Raw genomic sequence first — 19,026 nt, 5'->3', positions numbered from 1 at the left:
AGCACCATTAATTACAAGTTGTAACTCAAAACCACGCCCACGATCTGCTCTGAAACGCCCATGACCCTTCCATTTCCATTCCCCCTTTTTTATGCATGAATACCGTGCCTAACTTTACATGCATTACTCCCAGTTAAATCTAATTAGTGCAAATAATTGCTTGTTAAAAAGCCAATTATTGGCACTAATTGGCTCATTATTCTATTACATCACATGTGCAAATTTGGAACATACCTAAATTTGTGCACACAGTTTTTGGTGACCTTTACAGAATCGGGTGACATTGCCCCCGAAATGAAAATGAAGACAAACCAAAACAAACAATGCTACAAACAACTGGGAAATGAAATGAAACTAATTTTTTTAGGCTGGCCATCCCTACATTGCAATGGCTGGGTTAAATGAGTTGGGGGGGGGGGGTGTTAGTAAAACAGGTGAACAAATTATGAATAGCTGTGAAGGAAGCCCAACAGAGGACAGCTTCAACTGGAAGCCCAAAGTAGGCGCAAATTGCCAGTTCAGAAAAATAACGACGAAGGTTATGTAGCATAAAGAGAGATTTGGGCTGAGGAAGAGACCCTGGAACCTGAACATAAGAACATAAATGTTGCCATACTAGGGCAGATCGAAGGTCCATCAAGCCCAGTATCCTGTTTCCAACTGTGGCCAATCCAGGTTACAAGTACCTGGCAAGTTCCAAAAACAGTACAATACATTTTATGCTACTTATCCTAGAAATAAACAATGGATTTTCCCCAAGTCCATCTTAATAATGCCTTATGGACTTTTCTTTTAGGAAGTTATCCAAAAAAATTTTAAATCTCCACTAAGCTAACGGCTTTTACCACATTCTCTGGCAATGAATTCCAGAGTTTAATTACATGTTGAGTGCAGAAATATTTTCTCAGATTTGTTTAAAATTTACTACTTTGTAGCTTCATTGCGTGCCCCTAATCCTAGTATTTTTGGAAAGAGTAAACAAGCAATTCACGTTTACCCATTCCTCTCCAGACCTCTATCATATCTCCCCTCAGCCGTCTTTTCTCCAAGCTGAAAAGCCCTAGCTACTTTAGCTTTTCCTCATAGTGAAGTCATCCTATCCCTTTTGTCATTTTCATTGCTCTTCTCTGTACCTTTTCTAATTCCGTTATCTTTTTTGAGATACAATGCCCAGATTTGGATCTCCACTAACCACAGAGACTAATTCACCCCCTAGGCAAAGCATATCTTCTTCAGCAGGAATCAGGCACCGCCAGCAGCATCAGAGGCTATCAGGAATGAATTCGTGTTGCTCTATTTTTCATTGCATATTTACTTCAGAACAAATTCTCTTGCCTCATTTGTGAAACTAAGCATGCAACAAGGAGCAAAATCATGTTCCAGTGTGTAGAGTCATGAACTCTTGCAAGCTCTGAAATTGAAGGGTGGCTGAGCAAGAGAAAGGTTGCATCTCTTCAATCATTAAATGCAGCCAGTCTCTGCTAATCCCAAGACCTTTGGAAACAGCACTCTTATCTGCATCTTAAAACTTTCAGATAAAAAAGGCAAATCAGAAGATTTATCACCAGTTAGCTGCTATGTTGTGCCCAGATGTCTGGATTTAACCAGGTCTGACTGAAGCTGCACCTGAATCTATAATAAGATCAATTATAAGGCAGTTCCCTTCTCCCTCTAGCTATTGCTTAGTCTCAGTGTGCAGTTCTTCACAGTTTGGAATTAGCATAGCATTTTTTTTCTCACTGTAGAAGGACATAAAACATCCCTTCTGGTGGCCCTTGGGCTTTGCAGTCAGGGAGATTATTACAGCAAATGACTCATATTAGTGTCATCTATAGTCAAGAAGAATTTTCCCCCTGCCACTCAAGCAAGAAATGGCCCTAGTGCTGAAAGAAATACATAAGTTTCACCTTTCAGGAGTCATCTGAAAGCAAACATGATTTTTCTCTTGCAAACCATATCCAATTAGTTTAAATAGCCAGCTTTTGACAGTCAGGTGTTTTGGGGCTCCTCGTTGACTGACTCATGGTTTTGTTAATACACTTATTCTGAAGATGTAAATCATGTCTTAGAGAGTGTAAATGTGTGGATTTGCATTTCTTTTATTTATCACTGCTGTGAGGTGGGTTTTCTTGCTGGTGGCAGCCATAGAGAGGGTGGTGCTCCCTGTCTCCTTGCTGGAAGCGCAGGGCCATGACTGGCAAGCAAAGCCTTGGTTTCAGTACATGGACGAAGAAGGAGGTATAACAGAATGGGAAAAAATATACCAGAAAACAACTAAAATCAGGAAAGGGAAAAGATATACACATATATGTGACCAAAACTATGCAGTTCTCCTTTGCCAATGCACACAGCCAGACAAAGGGTCCCCTAATGGCAGCCTTAATATTAGAAGTTTGTATTATACAGGCACAGTAAAGTCACAAAAGGAAATGCAGCAGGAAGACCGTTCTGATATATCATAAAATTCTCATCTATTGGGCTCTCTAAAAAATGTACGACTATGTACAATAGAGGCAAATAGTCCGTAAGAACAAAGTAAACTAGTTGAAAAAAAGTATCAAGAAAGTTCAGTGGATTAAAAATGGTCTCCTCTGAGCAGTCCTCTCTCCTCTGTTCTCGTGCATCTTTCATACCTCTTGGCAACCTCTCTGACCTCTTGTTCTTTCTCTTTGGCAGCTCTTAGTTCCCCATTGCTCCCTTTCTCTTAAATCAGACAGGTCAGGTGACACCCAAGACTTGGGGGCCCTACCTCCTATCTCTTTCATTTCTCAACACTCACTAGCTCCTGCGCTCACCAGGGTCCAATGCAAAGAACTGTAGGCCAAAAAGCAGTTTCACTCTTATCTCTTCTAAGGATCAGGAATAGATCTTCACATTGATCTATCCTCTTCTCTCTTGCACTCTGTGGGTCAGACTAGCAGCCCCTAGAACATGAGAACATAAGAGTAGCCATACTGGGTCAGACCAATGGTTTTTCTAGCCCAGTAATAAACAGTGGCCAAGCCAGGTCACAAGTACCTGGCAGAAACCCAAATCATGGCAACACTCTATACTACAAATCCTAGGGCAAGCACTTGCTTCCTATGTCTGTCTCAATAACAGACTATAGACTTTTCCTCCAGGAATTTGTCCAAACTTTTTTTAAACCCAGATACACTAACCGCTGTTATCACATCCTCCGACAAAGAGTTCTAGAGCTTAACTATTCATTAAGTGAAAAAATATTTCCTCCTATTTGTTTTAAAAGTATTTCCATGTAACTTCCTCAAGTGTCCCCTAGTCTTTGTACTTTTGGAACGAGTAAAAAATTGATTTAATTCTACTCAATCTACACCACTCAGGATTTTGTAGACTTCAATCATATCTCCCCTCATCCGTCTCCCCTCATTCCCTGATCAATTTAGTCTCTTTGGGAACAGGCCTCTCTCCTTTCAGTATGCACCAGGGGACAGCTGTGGAGCAGACTGACAGCCATGTGCTTTCTCCTTTCCCTTTCACCTCTAGAACAGGGAGCCAGGGCTCAGATAGGCCCCAGAGTGAGGTAACCCTCCCAACATCACTGCAGTTAAAGCTGCAATGATGTTGGGCTACTTTCCAGGAACAAACATAAGTACATAAGTATTGCCATACTGGGACAGACCAAAGGTCCATCAAGCCCAGCATCCTGGTTCCAACAGAGGCCAATTCAGGTCACAAATACCTGGTAAGATCCCAAAAAAGTACAAAACATTTTATACTGCTTATCCAAGAAATAGTGGATTTTCCCCAAGTCCAATTTAATAATGGTCTATGGACTTTTCCTTTAGGAAGCCATCCAAACCTTTTTTAAACTCTGCTAATCTAACCGCCTTTACCACATTCTCTGGCAATGAATTCCAGAGTTTAATTACACGTTGAGTGAAGAAATATTTTCTCAGATTCGTTTTAAATTTACTACTTTGTAGCTTCATCGCATGCCTCCTAGTCCTAGTATTTTTGGAAAGTGTAAACAGACGCTTCACGTCTACCCGTTCAACTCCACTCATTATTTTATAGACCTCTATCATATCTCCTCTCAGCTGTCTTTTCTCCAAGCTGAAGAGCCCTAGCTGCTTTAGCCTTTCCTCATAGGGAAGTTGTCCTATCCCCTTTATCATTTTCTTCACCCTTCGCTGCACCTTTTCTAATTCCACTATATCTTTTTTGAGATGCGGCGACCAGAATTGAACACAATATTCAAGGTGCGGTCACACCATGGAGCGGTACAAAGGCATTATAACGTCCTCATTTTTGTTTTCCATTCCTTTCCTAATAATACCTAACATTCTATTTGCTTTCTTAGCCGCAGAAGCACACTGAGCAGAAGGTTTCAACATATCATCAAAGATGACACCTAGATCCTTTCTTGGTCTGTGACTCCTAACGTGGATTTGGGTTCCTCTTTCCCACATGCATCACTTTGCACTTGCTGTTCAGATTTGATTGGTGCCTTTCAGGAGCAGGGTCTCAGAATGATATTCCTGCTATAGTATAGGAAGGCACATACATAAATACATTGAGAGAGAGAGAGAGAGAGCTACACACATACATGCATACACACTCTGTTAGTTTGCTGATGCTGGGTTACATGAGCATACTCCTGCCTCTCTCCTTCTTCCTCCTCTGCCTGGGTATCACTCACTAGCCACTGTCACCAGACTTCAGCCCAGTGGGATGAGCTCCACTAAGGCATCTCAGCAATGGTCTTCATGTTTTAAGCTGGCCTAGCGGTTAGAACGATGGGCTGAGAACCTCTTCTGCTACTCTATCTCCCATTGCCTCATATACCCACCAGGGGCATAGCCAGACACCCAATTCTGGGTGGGCCTGGGCCCAAGATGGGTGGGCAGAAGAACCCCACCCCATCCCATAGGTGATTTGGTCTCTCGCCTGCATGCCATATGGTCTCTCAAATATCCCTCCTCTCCTGTACACCTTTTAAATTTCAGATTTTCAGTGAGGAGCAACTAGTACACACTACTCATGTAGGCCCCACATCCTTCTCACTGATGTAGCTTCCTGTTTCCGCAAAGGCAGGAATACATCAGAGGGAAGGCTGTGGGGCCGGTGTAAACAGTAAGTATCAGTCGCTGCTTCCTGCAGGCGAAGATCTGCTATTTATAAGGTATGCAGGTGGGACAGTTGTTGGGAGTTTTCAGCTTGGGAATCTCTGCCGGCCACATCATAGGTGTGCTGCTACTGGTGGGCCTGAGTTCAAAGTGGGTGGGCCTGGGCCCACCCAAGCCCACCCTTGGCTACGCCACTGATACCCACTTAGATTGTAAGCTCTTTGGGAAACAGACATTTTGGGGATAATTCCGTATTAGCTGCTTAGATTTAAGCAGCAAGAATGTGCATAAGTTGCTGGTATTCTAGTCATTTACAGTCAGTGTGAACACGTCTGTATGTAAAAGAATGGTTTCTAGCTATGTAATATTCAATGGTGTATACTTTGCAGGTGGGCTTTCACTTGATTGGGGCACAGTTAGGTACATAGAATATAAAATAGTATAATCTGTGGACCCGATATTCAGCTGACAACAATTAGCATTTTGCTGACTGCTGCTGGCATTAAACCTGGAAATTCAATGCCGAGGTCATGCGCAGGCACCGGCATTGAATTTCCAGGTTTCCGGAGCTGGCTAACGCATAGCCAGTTAAGGGGCCCTTTTACTAAGATGCGTAGGTGCCTACGCGTGTATAACATGCATCAGATTAGAACTACCGCCTGGCTACCATGTGCCCCTGGCGGTAATTCTAATTTCTATGTGCATCCCAAACGCTCAGCAGAAAATAAATTCTATTTTCTACCGTGCGGCGCTAACCGGGCAGTAATCGGCAGTATACACTTAGCTGACGATTAGTACTCGGTTAACTCGTGAGGCCTTACCGCTAAGTCAATGGGCGGCGGTAAGGTCTCGGGCCCAAAATGGATGCGCGCTGATTCTTATTTTGCCGCACGTCCATTTTTGGCAAAAAAAGTCCTTTTTTACAGGCGCGCTGAAAAATTGATCTGCGCGCATCCAATACATGTTTCTATACCAGGGCATTTTCTATTGGTGACTACGGAAGAAGAGAACTCCTTAGCCTTAATGAATTAATTAATTTATTATTTATTTATTATATTTGTATCCCGCACTTTCCCACTAAAAGCAGGCTCAATGCGGCTTACATAGTAATAGGTAACACCGAATTTTGTTATGTAAAGCAGGAAATTAAGTATAACATAATAGAAGAAAGCAATTGAAACCCGCGGAGTCGGGCGGTTCCAGGGGAAGGCGTGTGATGAACATTGAAAATTAGTATTTTCCAGCAAGGCGAGATAAGTGCACGGCTTTTCACCAAGTATATATATATTTTAAAGCTAATGTGATTATTATAGCACTGTGGTGTTGGGAAGCAAATGAAAATGAGATAGAGTCTCCAAAAAAAATTCTTTAGAGCAACCCGATGAAAGAAGTGCTATACCACTTTATAGCAGCATTATTGTCTGCATGAAGAGTGGAAGATATCTGAGGGTTCTCTATATGAAAAAAGTATATATGTATGAGTTTATTCTGGTGTGAGCTGTGACATTAAGTATTTCATATAATTTTGATGGTTTTAGTCCTGGTTTATGTGCAACTCATTGGATGTTACCAGAGACATTGATATTGTTAATTAGTCTTCTATACCAGTGCAGGACATTTTTCAGCGTACCTTAGAAAAAGGGTCCCTAAGTGCGATATTCAGCCCTTAACCGACTATGGGTTACCACTTAAAGATAGGACTGACTTTTATGGGGTTCTTTTTATGTAATTAGTAGAAAATACCTGCTATAACGCGATCCCACATTTAACATGATGATATTTTATGGACCCCAATCATCGTTTTATATTGGGGTTCTACTGTAATACTTATCGTTTTTATAGGGCTACTGATTGTACACAGTGCTGATAAGTATTCAGGTATGTGGCTAACGCATAGCCGGTTAAGGCTCTCTTTTATCAGGCTGCTTGGCAATGCCGACGGAGCCCATCAAAGTGAACGGGCTTTGTTGGCCTTAATACAACGGCAGCCATGGCTTGATAAAATGGGGCCCAAGTGCAATATTCAGCTCCTAACCGGTTAAGATAGGATTGACTTTTATGTGGTGACCTTGGCTGGTTAAGAATATTGGCACTTAACTGGCCAACTGCTGACTCTGCCTCCAGAATGCCCTACAATAGCCAGTTTCATTTCTTTGCTAACTGCTAATTTTCAGCAGCACCTTCCAGCAAATTAGTGATTAGTCCTGAACAGGTGATTTAACAGGCCAGAAGCCATTTCTGGCTGGTTAAATTGCTTTGAATATCGAATTATTTGATGCTATTCTATATGCCAGCCGTATATCCATGTCAAGCAACACACTTTCTTTGCAAAATTGATTCTCAAGACATTCATAAACCTTGATATGGTGAATATGTAGTCCCAGTGAAGTTCTCATGGCAGCTTTTTACTCGTCTTCTTTTGTCTTCTGGCATATTCTATGTCCTGCTAGTGCAATAATGTGGATAAATGCACAGCTTAGCTTGTGACAGGCACTTCAACATTCAGAAACAACCTCTAGAGAGAAATGGAATAAGTCTTTGGAAGAATTTTGATAATGGGAACAGAGGTTTATCATTTGTGACTGATATGATATTTCTTGGAGTGTGAAGAACATGTTACTTTTTCAACACTGCCAGAAACTGATAACAACTGAAGTTAGTAAATTAGAAGCAGACTTTGGAAAGCACAAGACTAGAAGGCGAAGGGATTTAGTGAATTAAGGGCTCAGTTCAGAAGAGGTGGGGTCTGAAATGTTTTTCAGCAGACCTTGCAAAGGTTTTAATGAGTGAGGTCTAGAGAAAGGTCAGGAAAGGGGTTAAGTGAATGAGGAGAGGGCCAGGTATGGAGTTTATTGAATGAGGGCTTGGAGTAGCTTAAATAAAAGTTTCAGTGTGTGAGAGCGTTTAAATGATTGGATAATTGCTAACATCTAGGGCTGGAAGAGAAGGGCTATGAAGGGCAATTCTATAACCAGACACCCCTTGCATGCATAAATGCAGTGAAAATTTAGCATTTATGCATGTAAATGTCATAAACCAGTGATTCCCAAATCTAGTCCTTGAGGCACCCCAGCCAGTCATGTTTTCATGATATCCACAATGAATATTCATGGGCAAGATTTGCATGCAGTGCCTCTACTGAAGGAACTGTCCCTGGTCGGTTAAATAGTTTTGAATATCAGGGGGCAGTTGTTTCCACCACACTGGGGTCAAACATTGCAGTATTGCTAGGGAAAGGATCATTAGGATTTCTGGAAATAATATTGAGGCCACAGTGGTCAGCATTTTTTAATCACCATCCATGGCAAGTTTTTAAAAAATCCAGATATTCAACAGCAACATCCAGATAGAGGCTGCAGTTGGATATCTGGAATTTGCGGTCAGCACTGCAGCTGTCTGGATAGTGGCGATAATCTACTATAATAAAACTCACCCTCAACATTCTGAAGACAACGTTCTGAAGTCACTCAGTCACTCCCTGAAGGGTTCGTCAGTTCATGGTGGTGAAGCCACAACACTGACCATGTCTCTCTGCCCCGCCCTCGCATGATGGACCAATCAGAAAAAACACCCTCAACGTTCTGAAACACAAAGGACCATCACAAAACCGTTCCCAGGCAACGCTAGGCGACCTAAGACGGACCTAACAGAGGAAACTACGTGGCAATAAGGGAGGAGCATTCACCAGCAGAACAGCTCATTATCTGTGCAGCGTGGAGAGCACAGAACCACCGCTTGAACAAGAGAAGAATATTCCTACTGTGGGTATGTGCAAAAATAGACTGGGGGGGGGGGGAAGAAAAAGCCACACACCAATCCATCCCACTTTGCCAGCATAGCACAGCCCCCAACCCCCCAAGCAAAAAACAAAACAAAAAAAAAGACAGATCAACAACCTGCACACACACTCACACACACACAAAATAACTCTGTGACACATACATACACACACACACAAAAAAAAGCCCCATGCTAGCACCCGTTTCATTGGTTTCGGAAACGGGCCTTTTTTTACTAGTAATTATAATAATCTACTTTTTGGTATCTTCTAGATACCTGTGATCCAGACTGGCTTGATAGACCTTGTTCTAATTCAGCATGGCTTTTCCTGTGTTCTCACTAAATACACCTTGTGAGGGGTGAGGCATGTGCCAACTTGTAGACTCTGATTTTCTTTTAGTTGTGGGCATAGCATTATCTGGATTCCTATTGCTTTGAACTCTGGGCTGGAGCCAGTCACGGGATCAGGTTGAACCTTCAGTAATTGCCACTATCTGCAAGTTTGACATTGCCTATGGGAAAATATTGGTCTAGAGAGATCCAGGTTAATGGGCTTGGAAACAGTCTGCACATCGATGAACTGCTTCATTCTACGTCAACTACCTCTGCTCATCAAAGTATTTTTGCTACCATAGATTGGCCAAGGAACTTTTGCCTTTCTCCTCATAAATGGGCAATGCATACTGCTCTGCTTTGGCTTCTATATCATCTAGTATTACATCCTCTTCGCTAAGGACAAAGAAATTTGTTGAGAAACAATTCACCCAAGACGTGTGACACATTTCCAAAATGTAACATTTTACATTCCTCTATACCAGTGGTTCTTAACCTTTTTTCAGTCGCAACACACCTGATGGGCGACGCTTACTAATGTGACACACTACATCCATGACCCCCATGGATATTTGGTCTGAAACAATATAGCAATTTATATGAACTAAATGTGAGCATGCTCAGCATACACAAAATCCAACCTCCCACAACAAACGTTACATATTAGAATTAGGACACAGAAGAACACAGTCTTTGCAAACTCAAAATCATAAAGAACACGGTGAAGATGGCATAAGGATATGGTCTTTAGACAATGTATAAAAAGTCTAAATTTATTGGGTAGCTCAATAGACATGATAAGTCCAGATCAATAATGTAACTCAAAGAGACTCGACATGGCCGTGTTTTGGCCAACCAGCCTGCCTCAGGAGTCTATATGGTCATTTGAAATTGTCTGTAGAAAAAACTGTGTCTGTCATTCTGCTACCAGATAGAAACCTTGTGTATGGAGCTCAGTCCAAGTTCGGCATTAAGAAGTTGCCTTCTCAATGCTCAGAAAACAACATTGCGCAGAATAGGCAACACTACATATATTACCCTAGGTCCTAGAACATTACTACACCTACTACCACTGGTAAAACAGAACAAGTGGGACTGTTACAGAGTTCTACAACCCCTGATCAATTTGTTTAGGAACAAATCTCTGTCCTTTGAGTATGCACCAAGGGACACCTTTGGAGCAGACTGACAACCCCTGCTCAATTACAAACAAAACACAGACCTTCACCAAATGAGGAATCACAAATGAGAAATAGAAATATGAAGACAAAAATTGAAACTGGGAACTACAAGAAGTCAAACTCGATGTGTATCACAACATAGGAGAAGTAAAAATAGAAATGCATTTCCTTTGGTATTGAACAAAACACAAAGACATCCATAATGCACATTTCCCAAAGCTAACATATTTCAGTTAATACATTCAGAGTAAAACACTTTTTTCTGTCTTTGCTGTCTGGGCATTTTATTTTTCCAAGCATGTTGGTACCAGTTTCTCTTTTTCGCTTTCTAGTCTATCTTCTTCTAACTTACTTTTGAGTAGCTGCTGTCCTATTGTCCTTTCTCCTGTCTTCTTCCATTCTCTCGCTATATCTGTCCCTGACATTTTTCATTTCTCTTTCTTGTCTGCCTGTCTGCCCACTCAAATTTCACCCTTTTTCTCACTCTTTATCCTCTTTTATTTAGTTACATAATTTTTAGTGCATCTTGAAGCCACACAATCGTACTGAACTTTATAAAAGTTTTTGTATAACAGTTTATAAAAAAAACAACTCTGCTTTCCACAAGACAATCATATATACACTTACTTTTCATCTACCTATCAACTTTCCTCCTCTCACACCCTAGCTATCTAGTTTCTCCTGTCTCACACCTTACCCAGCCTTATATTTTCTTCTGTGTTTTACCCACTCCCGTTACCACACTTTTACCCTCTGCTTGCACCATCTTCCTCTCACTCATCAACTTGACAGACCCCATGGACTCTTCCACATGGTTCCACCATACCCAACATTGCTCCTCCCTCTCCCTCCCTGTACCCTTGTTGCCCAGCATCTCCTCCCTCTCTTTCTCTCTCTCTCTCTCATTGTCCACCCATGCATTAACCTGACATCTCATTGTCCCATATCTCTCTCTCCTCCCACAGTTGTAGCCCATCATCTCCCTGTTCCCCCCTCTCCTCCCAATCTGGTAGCCTAGCATCTCTCTTCCCTCCTCTCTCCTCCCACATTTATAGCCCATCATTTCTTTGTTTCCCTCTCTCCCTCCTCCCAAATTGGTAGCCTCCCCCTCCTCCTGCATGTTTAGCCCAGCATCTCCCTATCTCCTCTCTCTCTCCCCTCTCACAATTGTAGCCCAGCATCTCCCTGTCTCTTTTCTCTCTCTCCTCCCTCACTTCTAGCCCAGCAACTCCTTGTCCCCCTCTCTCCTTCCACATTTGTAGCCCAGCATCTTCCTGTCCCTCCTCTCTATTCCATCCCTATGGTCAAGAAGCATTTCCTTGTCCCCCCTCTCTGTTCCACTCCTCCTAGCTATGCTTCATCTCCCCCTCCAATATGGCAGCAGGGCAGCAACTCTGAGGGGAGGGCAGCAGCAGAAAGGATAACCCATCTTCAGGAGACTCAGCCACACAAGCCATGATATTCATCCTGAATTTTCTAAGAGCAGCACGCCTTTCTTGGGTAGCCAGTAGCAAGTTACACTTACCATGCTTTCAATTCTGGAACTATCGGAACTAAAACCAGAACAAGTGTCCCTTGCTGCGATGACCTGGGGAAGGAAAGCAGCTCACAGCAAATTAAGGAAGAATGTTGGGGCTCATGTGGGCACTTCTTCTGCCACTGGGCTATGCTTCCTGCTGCCACATTTACCTCAGAGCCACTTCCATGCTTTTGCCGTCCCCACAATGCATCTCCTGGGTCCTCACAACACACATACCAGTTGAGAACTTCTGCTGTATATTAAGACATGATGAGGAGAGATATGATAGAGGTCTATAAAATAATGAGTGGAGTTGAATGGGTAGATGTGAAGTGTCTGTTCACGCTTTCCAAAAACACTACGATTTGGGGGCATGCGATGAAGCTACAATGTAGTAAATTTAAAATGAATTGGAGAAAATTTTTCTTCACTCAATGTGTAATTAAACTCTGGAATTCGTTGCCAGAGAATGTGGTAAAGGTGGTTAGCTTAGCGGAGTTTAAAAAAGGTTTGGACAGTTTCCTAAAGGAAAAGTCCATAGACCGTTATTAAATGGGCTTAGGGAAAATCCACTATTTCTGGGATAAGCAGTATAAAATGTTTTGTACATTTTTGGGATCATGCCGAGTATTTGTGACCTGGATTGGCCACTGTTGGAAACAGGATGCTGGGCTCGATGGACCTTTGGTCTTTCCCAGTATGGCAATACTTATGTACTTATGTAAGATTAAAATATAGGTTAGGAGCTGCTGTGGTAAAGCTGCATGCCAGTGAAACTGAGGGTTCGTGCATGTACCAATGAGTTCTTTTATGGTGCCTTTTCTACAATTTCTATGTACATATTTAAATAAGCATAAGGATAAGTTATCTGTCTTCTTAGACCCTGATCATTTAAGGAAATTCTTTGAAACAAGGAAGCTTCTAAACCCTGCCATAGTGTTTGCTCCAATATCTGTTGTAGGGTTAGATGTGAAGTAACTTGTGATAAATGGCTGTGGCCCTAGCAGTGTTCTTAAGACATTTCTTTGTTTCTTTAATTCTAGGCATGAATTCTCCTCCTGTTTCTCTGTAGGTTTCAGTTCTCCCCTTCCCTTTACTTATGATATCGAGGTTGTAGATATTTCTGGTCAGTAATTTTGTTTTTTGATACTGCTATTGATGTTTCAGTATTAGATTATTTCTTTTCTTTTGTCCTTTGCAGGCAATATCTTTCTGTTTATGCATGAGATGTATTTGAATAATTTATAAATATAAAAATATACAATGTCTTTGTTACAGGGAGCCACACTGGCAGTTGGGTGTATTCCCAGAGAGATCATTTTTTCACATATTGATATGTTGCATTCTTGCCAACTTTCTAAAGTCTTCACGGGCATCTGTGCTGATTTAATTTATGACTGTTCTTTGTTGTTTCAGGATTACACCAGGGTTGTGAGCCCAATCATTGATGTCATCAGCCTGGATAATTTTGCATACTTGGCAGCATCTGCGGATCTGAGGGGAGGTGGGTGTATGACTGGATTGAGGCTAGTTGTGTCAAGCAATATATGTGAATCTGCCCTGGTTAGGGAAAGTTGACAGTCCATATTTTAGACACCAAAACAGACACCAGCAGACTTAGAAACGAAATAAATGACAAAAAGGAGTTGATGGTCTATTTAAATTTCACATATGGTTAAATGCTTCTCTTTTTTCCTTGCCTTATGCCTAGAAAAGTAACCACAGGCCAGCCAAATGTTGAGTTTTCAGTTTTGGAAGTCAAAAATTCCATCTGTCACCATTTTTGAAGTAATATTTCATTGAAGTCAAAATTAATGCCTAATCTTTCGAAATCAATCAGACCAAATTGAGCTGGCCCAGTCGGCGTTTTTATAACTGCTGACTGCCTCTGGCTAATTTAGACCCAGATATCCAATGCTGGACCCTATCCAAGGACTGGCAGTGACCATCTGGGTCAGCTTCAGTATCAACAAGTTATGCGGGTGCAGCCAATTCACAGATAACCGGGCAAAGATTGAACTGCTGTTTATGCCACAGTGGTCAGAGGGATTATGCAGTTGTACTTCCCCGTTAAGTGCCACTTAATATCCCCTCCTGACCTGCTCCAGCCTCTCCCACCCAGTTAAATTGTTTTGAATATTGAGCCCAACCTTCATGTATCTTTTTCCTTTTCTTTCTTTTTTGTTTTTTTAAATAAAAAATCAGAATGTTGGTCTGGCCTCAGTCAATCTCAGGTTCAGGTCTTATGCGTGCCAGGTGGGGATGCTGAAGAGACAATATTTACACCCCTGGTCTTGGCTCTGGGGTTTCATCCAGGGGCTGGATTCAGGGCCCTTGATTGCAGGGTTCCCAGAAGGAGCTTGGCCCAGTACCATTGCTGTAGTACATTTCAGGGGTGGGGGGGGGGGGGCAACAATATAAACAAAGGAAAATGATTCCGAGATAGTTGTGAATCAAGGTTTTCAAAGCACCAGGATCCTAGCTCTGGTTCCAATTGAACGAGCAGGAGGAAACTGCTTGAACCGAAACAAAATAATAAATGTTATAATGCATGTCATAAATTCTATTTTTTACCTGACAGTTTCCTCTTTTACCTTATATGGGCTTCCAGCTCTTTGGAATTGAAATGTTTGGGTTTTTTATTAAGTTTGCAACTTTATTATTTTGTTACTTAATACACAAAGTAGCACAGCAACCTTCGCATAACATTGTCAGATGATGCAACCCTCCCCATCCCTCCCACCCTTCCTCCCAAACACAGCAAAGGTCCACTCAAATTAGTCCAAAAACCCCATATAACGCTGCAGAGGAGTCAAAATAGCATAGAAGTTCTCATAGTGTTCAGCATACTCTGCCGTTGTTGCCTTATACTTGTATATCAAGCAAACAGAGTTCCACCAGAATGTTACATTCAGCACTGATATAGTCTTCCAATTCCTCAATATGTCTTGGAAAGCAACAGTCACCATAAGGCTGTAGAGTTTGCCTTATTGTCAAAACTTAGTTAAAATGTCACCCGGAGGCCAAACAAGAGGCTTGCATTTGTCAGTGTTGGCTCCAGCTGAAACACTTCACAAATTCTATGCCGCACCTGCTCCCAAAATACATGTACAATGGGATAAAAGACCCCTCCCTTCCCCATCCTCTCTCCCAGGTCACTTAGTCCAGTCAGTGCAGCAACAGTCCTCATCTTGAGGCAATACACCAGGGCTCCTTCTAGGACTCTGCCGTCATGAGCCCTACATCTGGCCAAAGCATAAAAAGTACCAAGAGCATTCAAAAACGGGACAAGTCCTTTTGTTCCACAGTGCAGGTCAATCTTGTACATCAATTACATAATATTGTACATCTGATGTACAAGATTGATCTACACAGTGGAATAAAAGGACTTGTCTTGTTTTTGAATGCTCTTAGTAATTTTTGTGCTTTGAATTGTGTTTTGTGCTTTGAACCCTCTCTGTGCTGTTTCCCTACATTTGGCCACCAGGTGTTGCTACTGTACTATGCCTGGGACTTCCTTCCCTCAGGGTCTCTGAATGCTGCCTCTGCAGCAACCCCAGTTGGCCTCAGAATTGTAAGACCTTACCAGTCAACTGAACCTGAATCCTTCAAGATTATGAGGCCTTGCATATTCAGTCTTCAAAAGGAGGAGGCAGATGAGACATGGTGCTCTACTCCTGCCAGCAAGAGAAAAGGACTTTGCAGTAGATGGGCTGAAGTTGCTAATACCCTGGTACCCCAGCTTGTGAGTAGTCACCCCAATTTCACCCTCCTTAACAATAACCCTAAATAAGGAGCTTTTATGGAAGTCACTTACTTCCATATCCTTGTTTTTGGAAGTTTACATATGGGGTGAGCAAGTCTGAAAGTCGATTTCATTGGCCAAAATGCTTTCTTACCTGTGTAACTGTCTGAAAGTTGCCCATTCTCAACATGGCCAAAAGTGTGTGCTGAGTTCCAAAAATGCATACTTTCAGTCACATGAAGAGGAGTCATTTCCGAAGTGTGTTTAAGGCTTGGGAGGGAAAACATGCAAGCAGATTTTATTTTCAAATCCATGCATGTGCTTTTCCAGTCAAAATCTACCTGCACAAAAAAGCCGACACAAAAGTTTTTCGGTATAATCAAAGTAGAGTATGCTTTTGGTTTGAATGTTGGTGTGAAGTGGACTTTGCAGTGAGATCACTACCCCCTCATCTTTAGAAATAAAATACTTTCAGAATGAAGTTTATTAAATCTCTACTTGATGCACTAGGTATTAAGTGCAAAACATGTCCTGGAAATGTTGCAATAATAAATTAGGCCCTCGGGCTCAAAACACTTAAAATATTTCATTTTGGTTCAGTTTGTGTGATGGGTAGTTCTGAAAGCCATTTATCTGGCTGTCTGGAAATTACTCTCTCTTAATCCAACAGTGTGTGCAGGATTTCACAGCATGAGTACTTTTAGCCAGATTGAGGGGAGACCTTCCAGGCAGCATGTTTTGAGCAGGTTCTGAAACTAATGTACAGAGATGGAATGTTTAGATTTAGATGTCCTGTTACTAAAGCACGCTGAGTAGTTATCCCTGGATTCTATATACTGCACCTAGATTTGGGTGCACTCCCGCGATGTGCTTGCAACTTACTTCGCTAACAAGCTGTTCACCATCAATAATTGGATGCTAACAAACAATTATTGACATTAATTAGCACCGATTAGGATTGGCATGCACATCTGGCTGAGGGGGAGTTTCTATATATGCACCTAAAAAATGCCGACTAAGCATGGTCTATAGCCGGTGCCTAGAATATGCTTAGTTGATATTTCAGCGCCTAAATCTATGCACATCCAACGAAAATGTGGTGTAAATCCCAGCGCGTAGATTTAGGTGCACTGGGTCATATTCTATAAGTAGGTGCATAAATTTCAGCACACTCATGAAATGTCCATTTTCCCCACCCATAACCGTGCCCCTTTCTGCCTGCGCGTGTTAGAATTTCAGTGCACATCGCTTAGCGAGTTGTGCACCTAAATTCGAATCAGTGCCAATTAGTGCTCATTATTGTTTGTTAAGGGGCCCTTTTACTAAGCCATGTAGGTGCGTACGCACATCAATTTTGAACTACTGCCCAGCTACCACATAACTCGGGTGGTAATTTCATTTTTTACATGCATCCGCTACGTGCGCCGGAAACTTTTCCGGCACATGGCGCTAACCAGGCAATAAACGGCATTCTACACACGCTGATGATTACCACCTAGTTAACGTGTGAGACCTTACCGCTAAGTCAATGAGTGGTGGTTAGGTCTCAGACCCAAAATGGAAGCGTGCCAATTTTCATTTTGCCGCACGTCCATTTTCAGCCAAAAAAAAGAGGCCTTTTTTGCAGGTGCGCTGGAAAATGGACAGCATTTACATCAGAGCAGGCTATTATTCGGCGCACCTTAGTAAAAGGACCCCTGAGTGCTGTTATCAGCACTCATTAGCTTATTAAGCCAATTAACTTGCGTGCATTGTTATAGAATCTACGCTGATTTCAGCACAGATCTCGAGGTGCGCTATATAGAATTTAGGGGTGAGTGGCTAAATCCCATACCGCACAACTCAAAAGGGAGTGTGACCATGGGCAGGTCAGGAGTATTCCAAAAAGTGGCACTCAGTGTTATGGAATAATGAGTCTCCGTGCCAATTAACTCTTCTCCTAGCCCTTCTTTTAATGTGGAGACTTATCAAGATACACTTCCTAGTCTTTTTAAAGAGGAACTTGAGATTGTATAGAGTGTTTGACATTGGGAACTTTGCCAGTTCTTAAACCCAAGCTGAAATGATTATCATGTTTTCATTAACCAGTGACAAGCTTGCAAAAGAAATTGCAAATTATGAAATCCTTTATCCAAAGTGTACACTGATATCCTATAATGTTCATTAACATCTTGTAACTTCTATGACAAATGAGGCATGGAACAGACTGGACACGAATACATGTACCGAAATGTAGTGGCACTAATTGTTCGAGCATGCTGACAGCAGCCTACAGATGACAGGGAATGAGAGTGAGTGCAGCAGGATCCCAGTGAAGTGGGAAAGCGTGGGGTACAAATGTAATTAATTAATAATAAAATACAAAAGTGAAGAGCCGAGCAAGAACCTTTGATTAGGGAGTGACATTGGATACTTGCCCTTTTCTAAAAACAGTAAAAGCCCTGTGTGCTGGAAGCTCAAGCCAGCAGGAATATGTTCTGCAGCCATATTATAAATGGACCAGAAAGAAGCCATCTGGAATAACATCCAAAGTCTTGCCCAGAACCTTGGGTGTTTCCCATCAGACAAGAGTCATGGGTCTGAGACTCCAGAAACATCATTTGATAAATACTTTTGATAAAAGTAGATTTATTTATATCGTAATGGTATTGATTCTTTTCTACATGATCTCAAGTTGTGATCTCCTGAGTCCCGGCCACCAAGAAAGCCTCAGGCTGTAAGTGGGGGTTCTGGATCATGATTTTCTGGCACATTTCTGAACCAAAAACAAAAAAAGTGAACTCTCCACCAGCTAACCTGTTGCTGACTTAATCAATGTTCACACTCTTATTATTGCAATAAACCGTTTAAATATTCGTAGTAATTATTATTGATAAGGGTAAGATTTAAAAGGAAATTCTAGCTATGCACTGACTCAATTAGTGCCAGTACATTTTTCATGTCTAATAAATTATAAGAGAAGCCCTCAGATAACTGTTACACCCAAAAGGCAGTCATAATAAACAACCACTATTAGGGTGAAATGTTGCACTTCATTCACTAGGCAAAACTCTAGTGGAAATGGTGCAACCAAGTGCTAAGTTATTAGAATTCTTTTCAAAGACTTTGGAACTAGGTTTAAGATTTTAAGCTATTAGCGTGGAATTATATGGACTTTAAACTGGTCTGGCTGCATTTGTATTATGTTGTAGAGCTTTGAATACAAAAAAACTGAAGAAACAAGTCTTCGCTGTTTTTGTTTTTCTGAGCTTTGAATACACTCATGTAGCACTTTGGCTGCACCATTTCCACTACAGTTTTGCCCAATGAATGAAGTGCACCATTTCACCCTAATAGTGGTTGTTTATTATGACTGCCTCTTGGGTGTAAAGATCCAGCAGA

At 41.7% G+C, this 19,026-nt stretch overlaps 1 protein-coding gene across 2 annotated transcripts in view; it reads left to right on the top strand.

The window, feature by feature from the left end:
* Positions 1-19,026, top strand: part of GALNT16 (polypeptide N-acetylgalactosaminyltransferase 16) — a 276,369-nt gene that overhangs the window by 197,472 nt on the left and 59,871 nt on the right. For both annotated transcript variants that reach the window (XM_030214387.1, XM_030214388.1), the window contains exon 7: positions 13,317-13,404. In XM_030214387.1, coding sequence (XP_030070247.1) covers positions 13,317-13,404 — 88 coding nt within the window. The remainder of the gene's footprint in view (positions 1-13,316; positions 13,405-19,026) is intronic.

Source organism: Microcaecilia unicolor, chromosome 9, assembly GCF_901765095.1.
Source record: "Microcaecilia unicolor chromosome 9, aMicUni1.1, whole genome shotgun sequence".
In the NCBI taxonomy this organism is placed as follows: Eukaryota; Metazoa; Chordata; class Amphibia; order Gymnophiona; family Siphonopidae; genus Microcaecilia; species Microcaecilia unicolor.
This window is presented reverse-complemented; position numbering and strand designations above follow the sequence as displayed.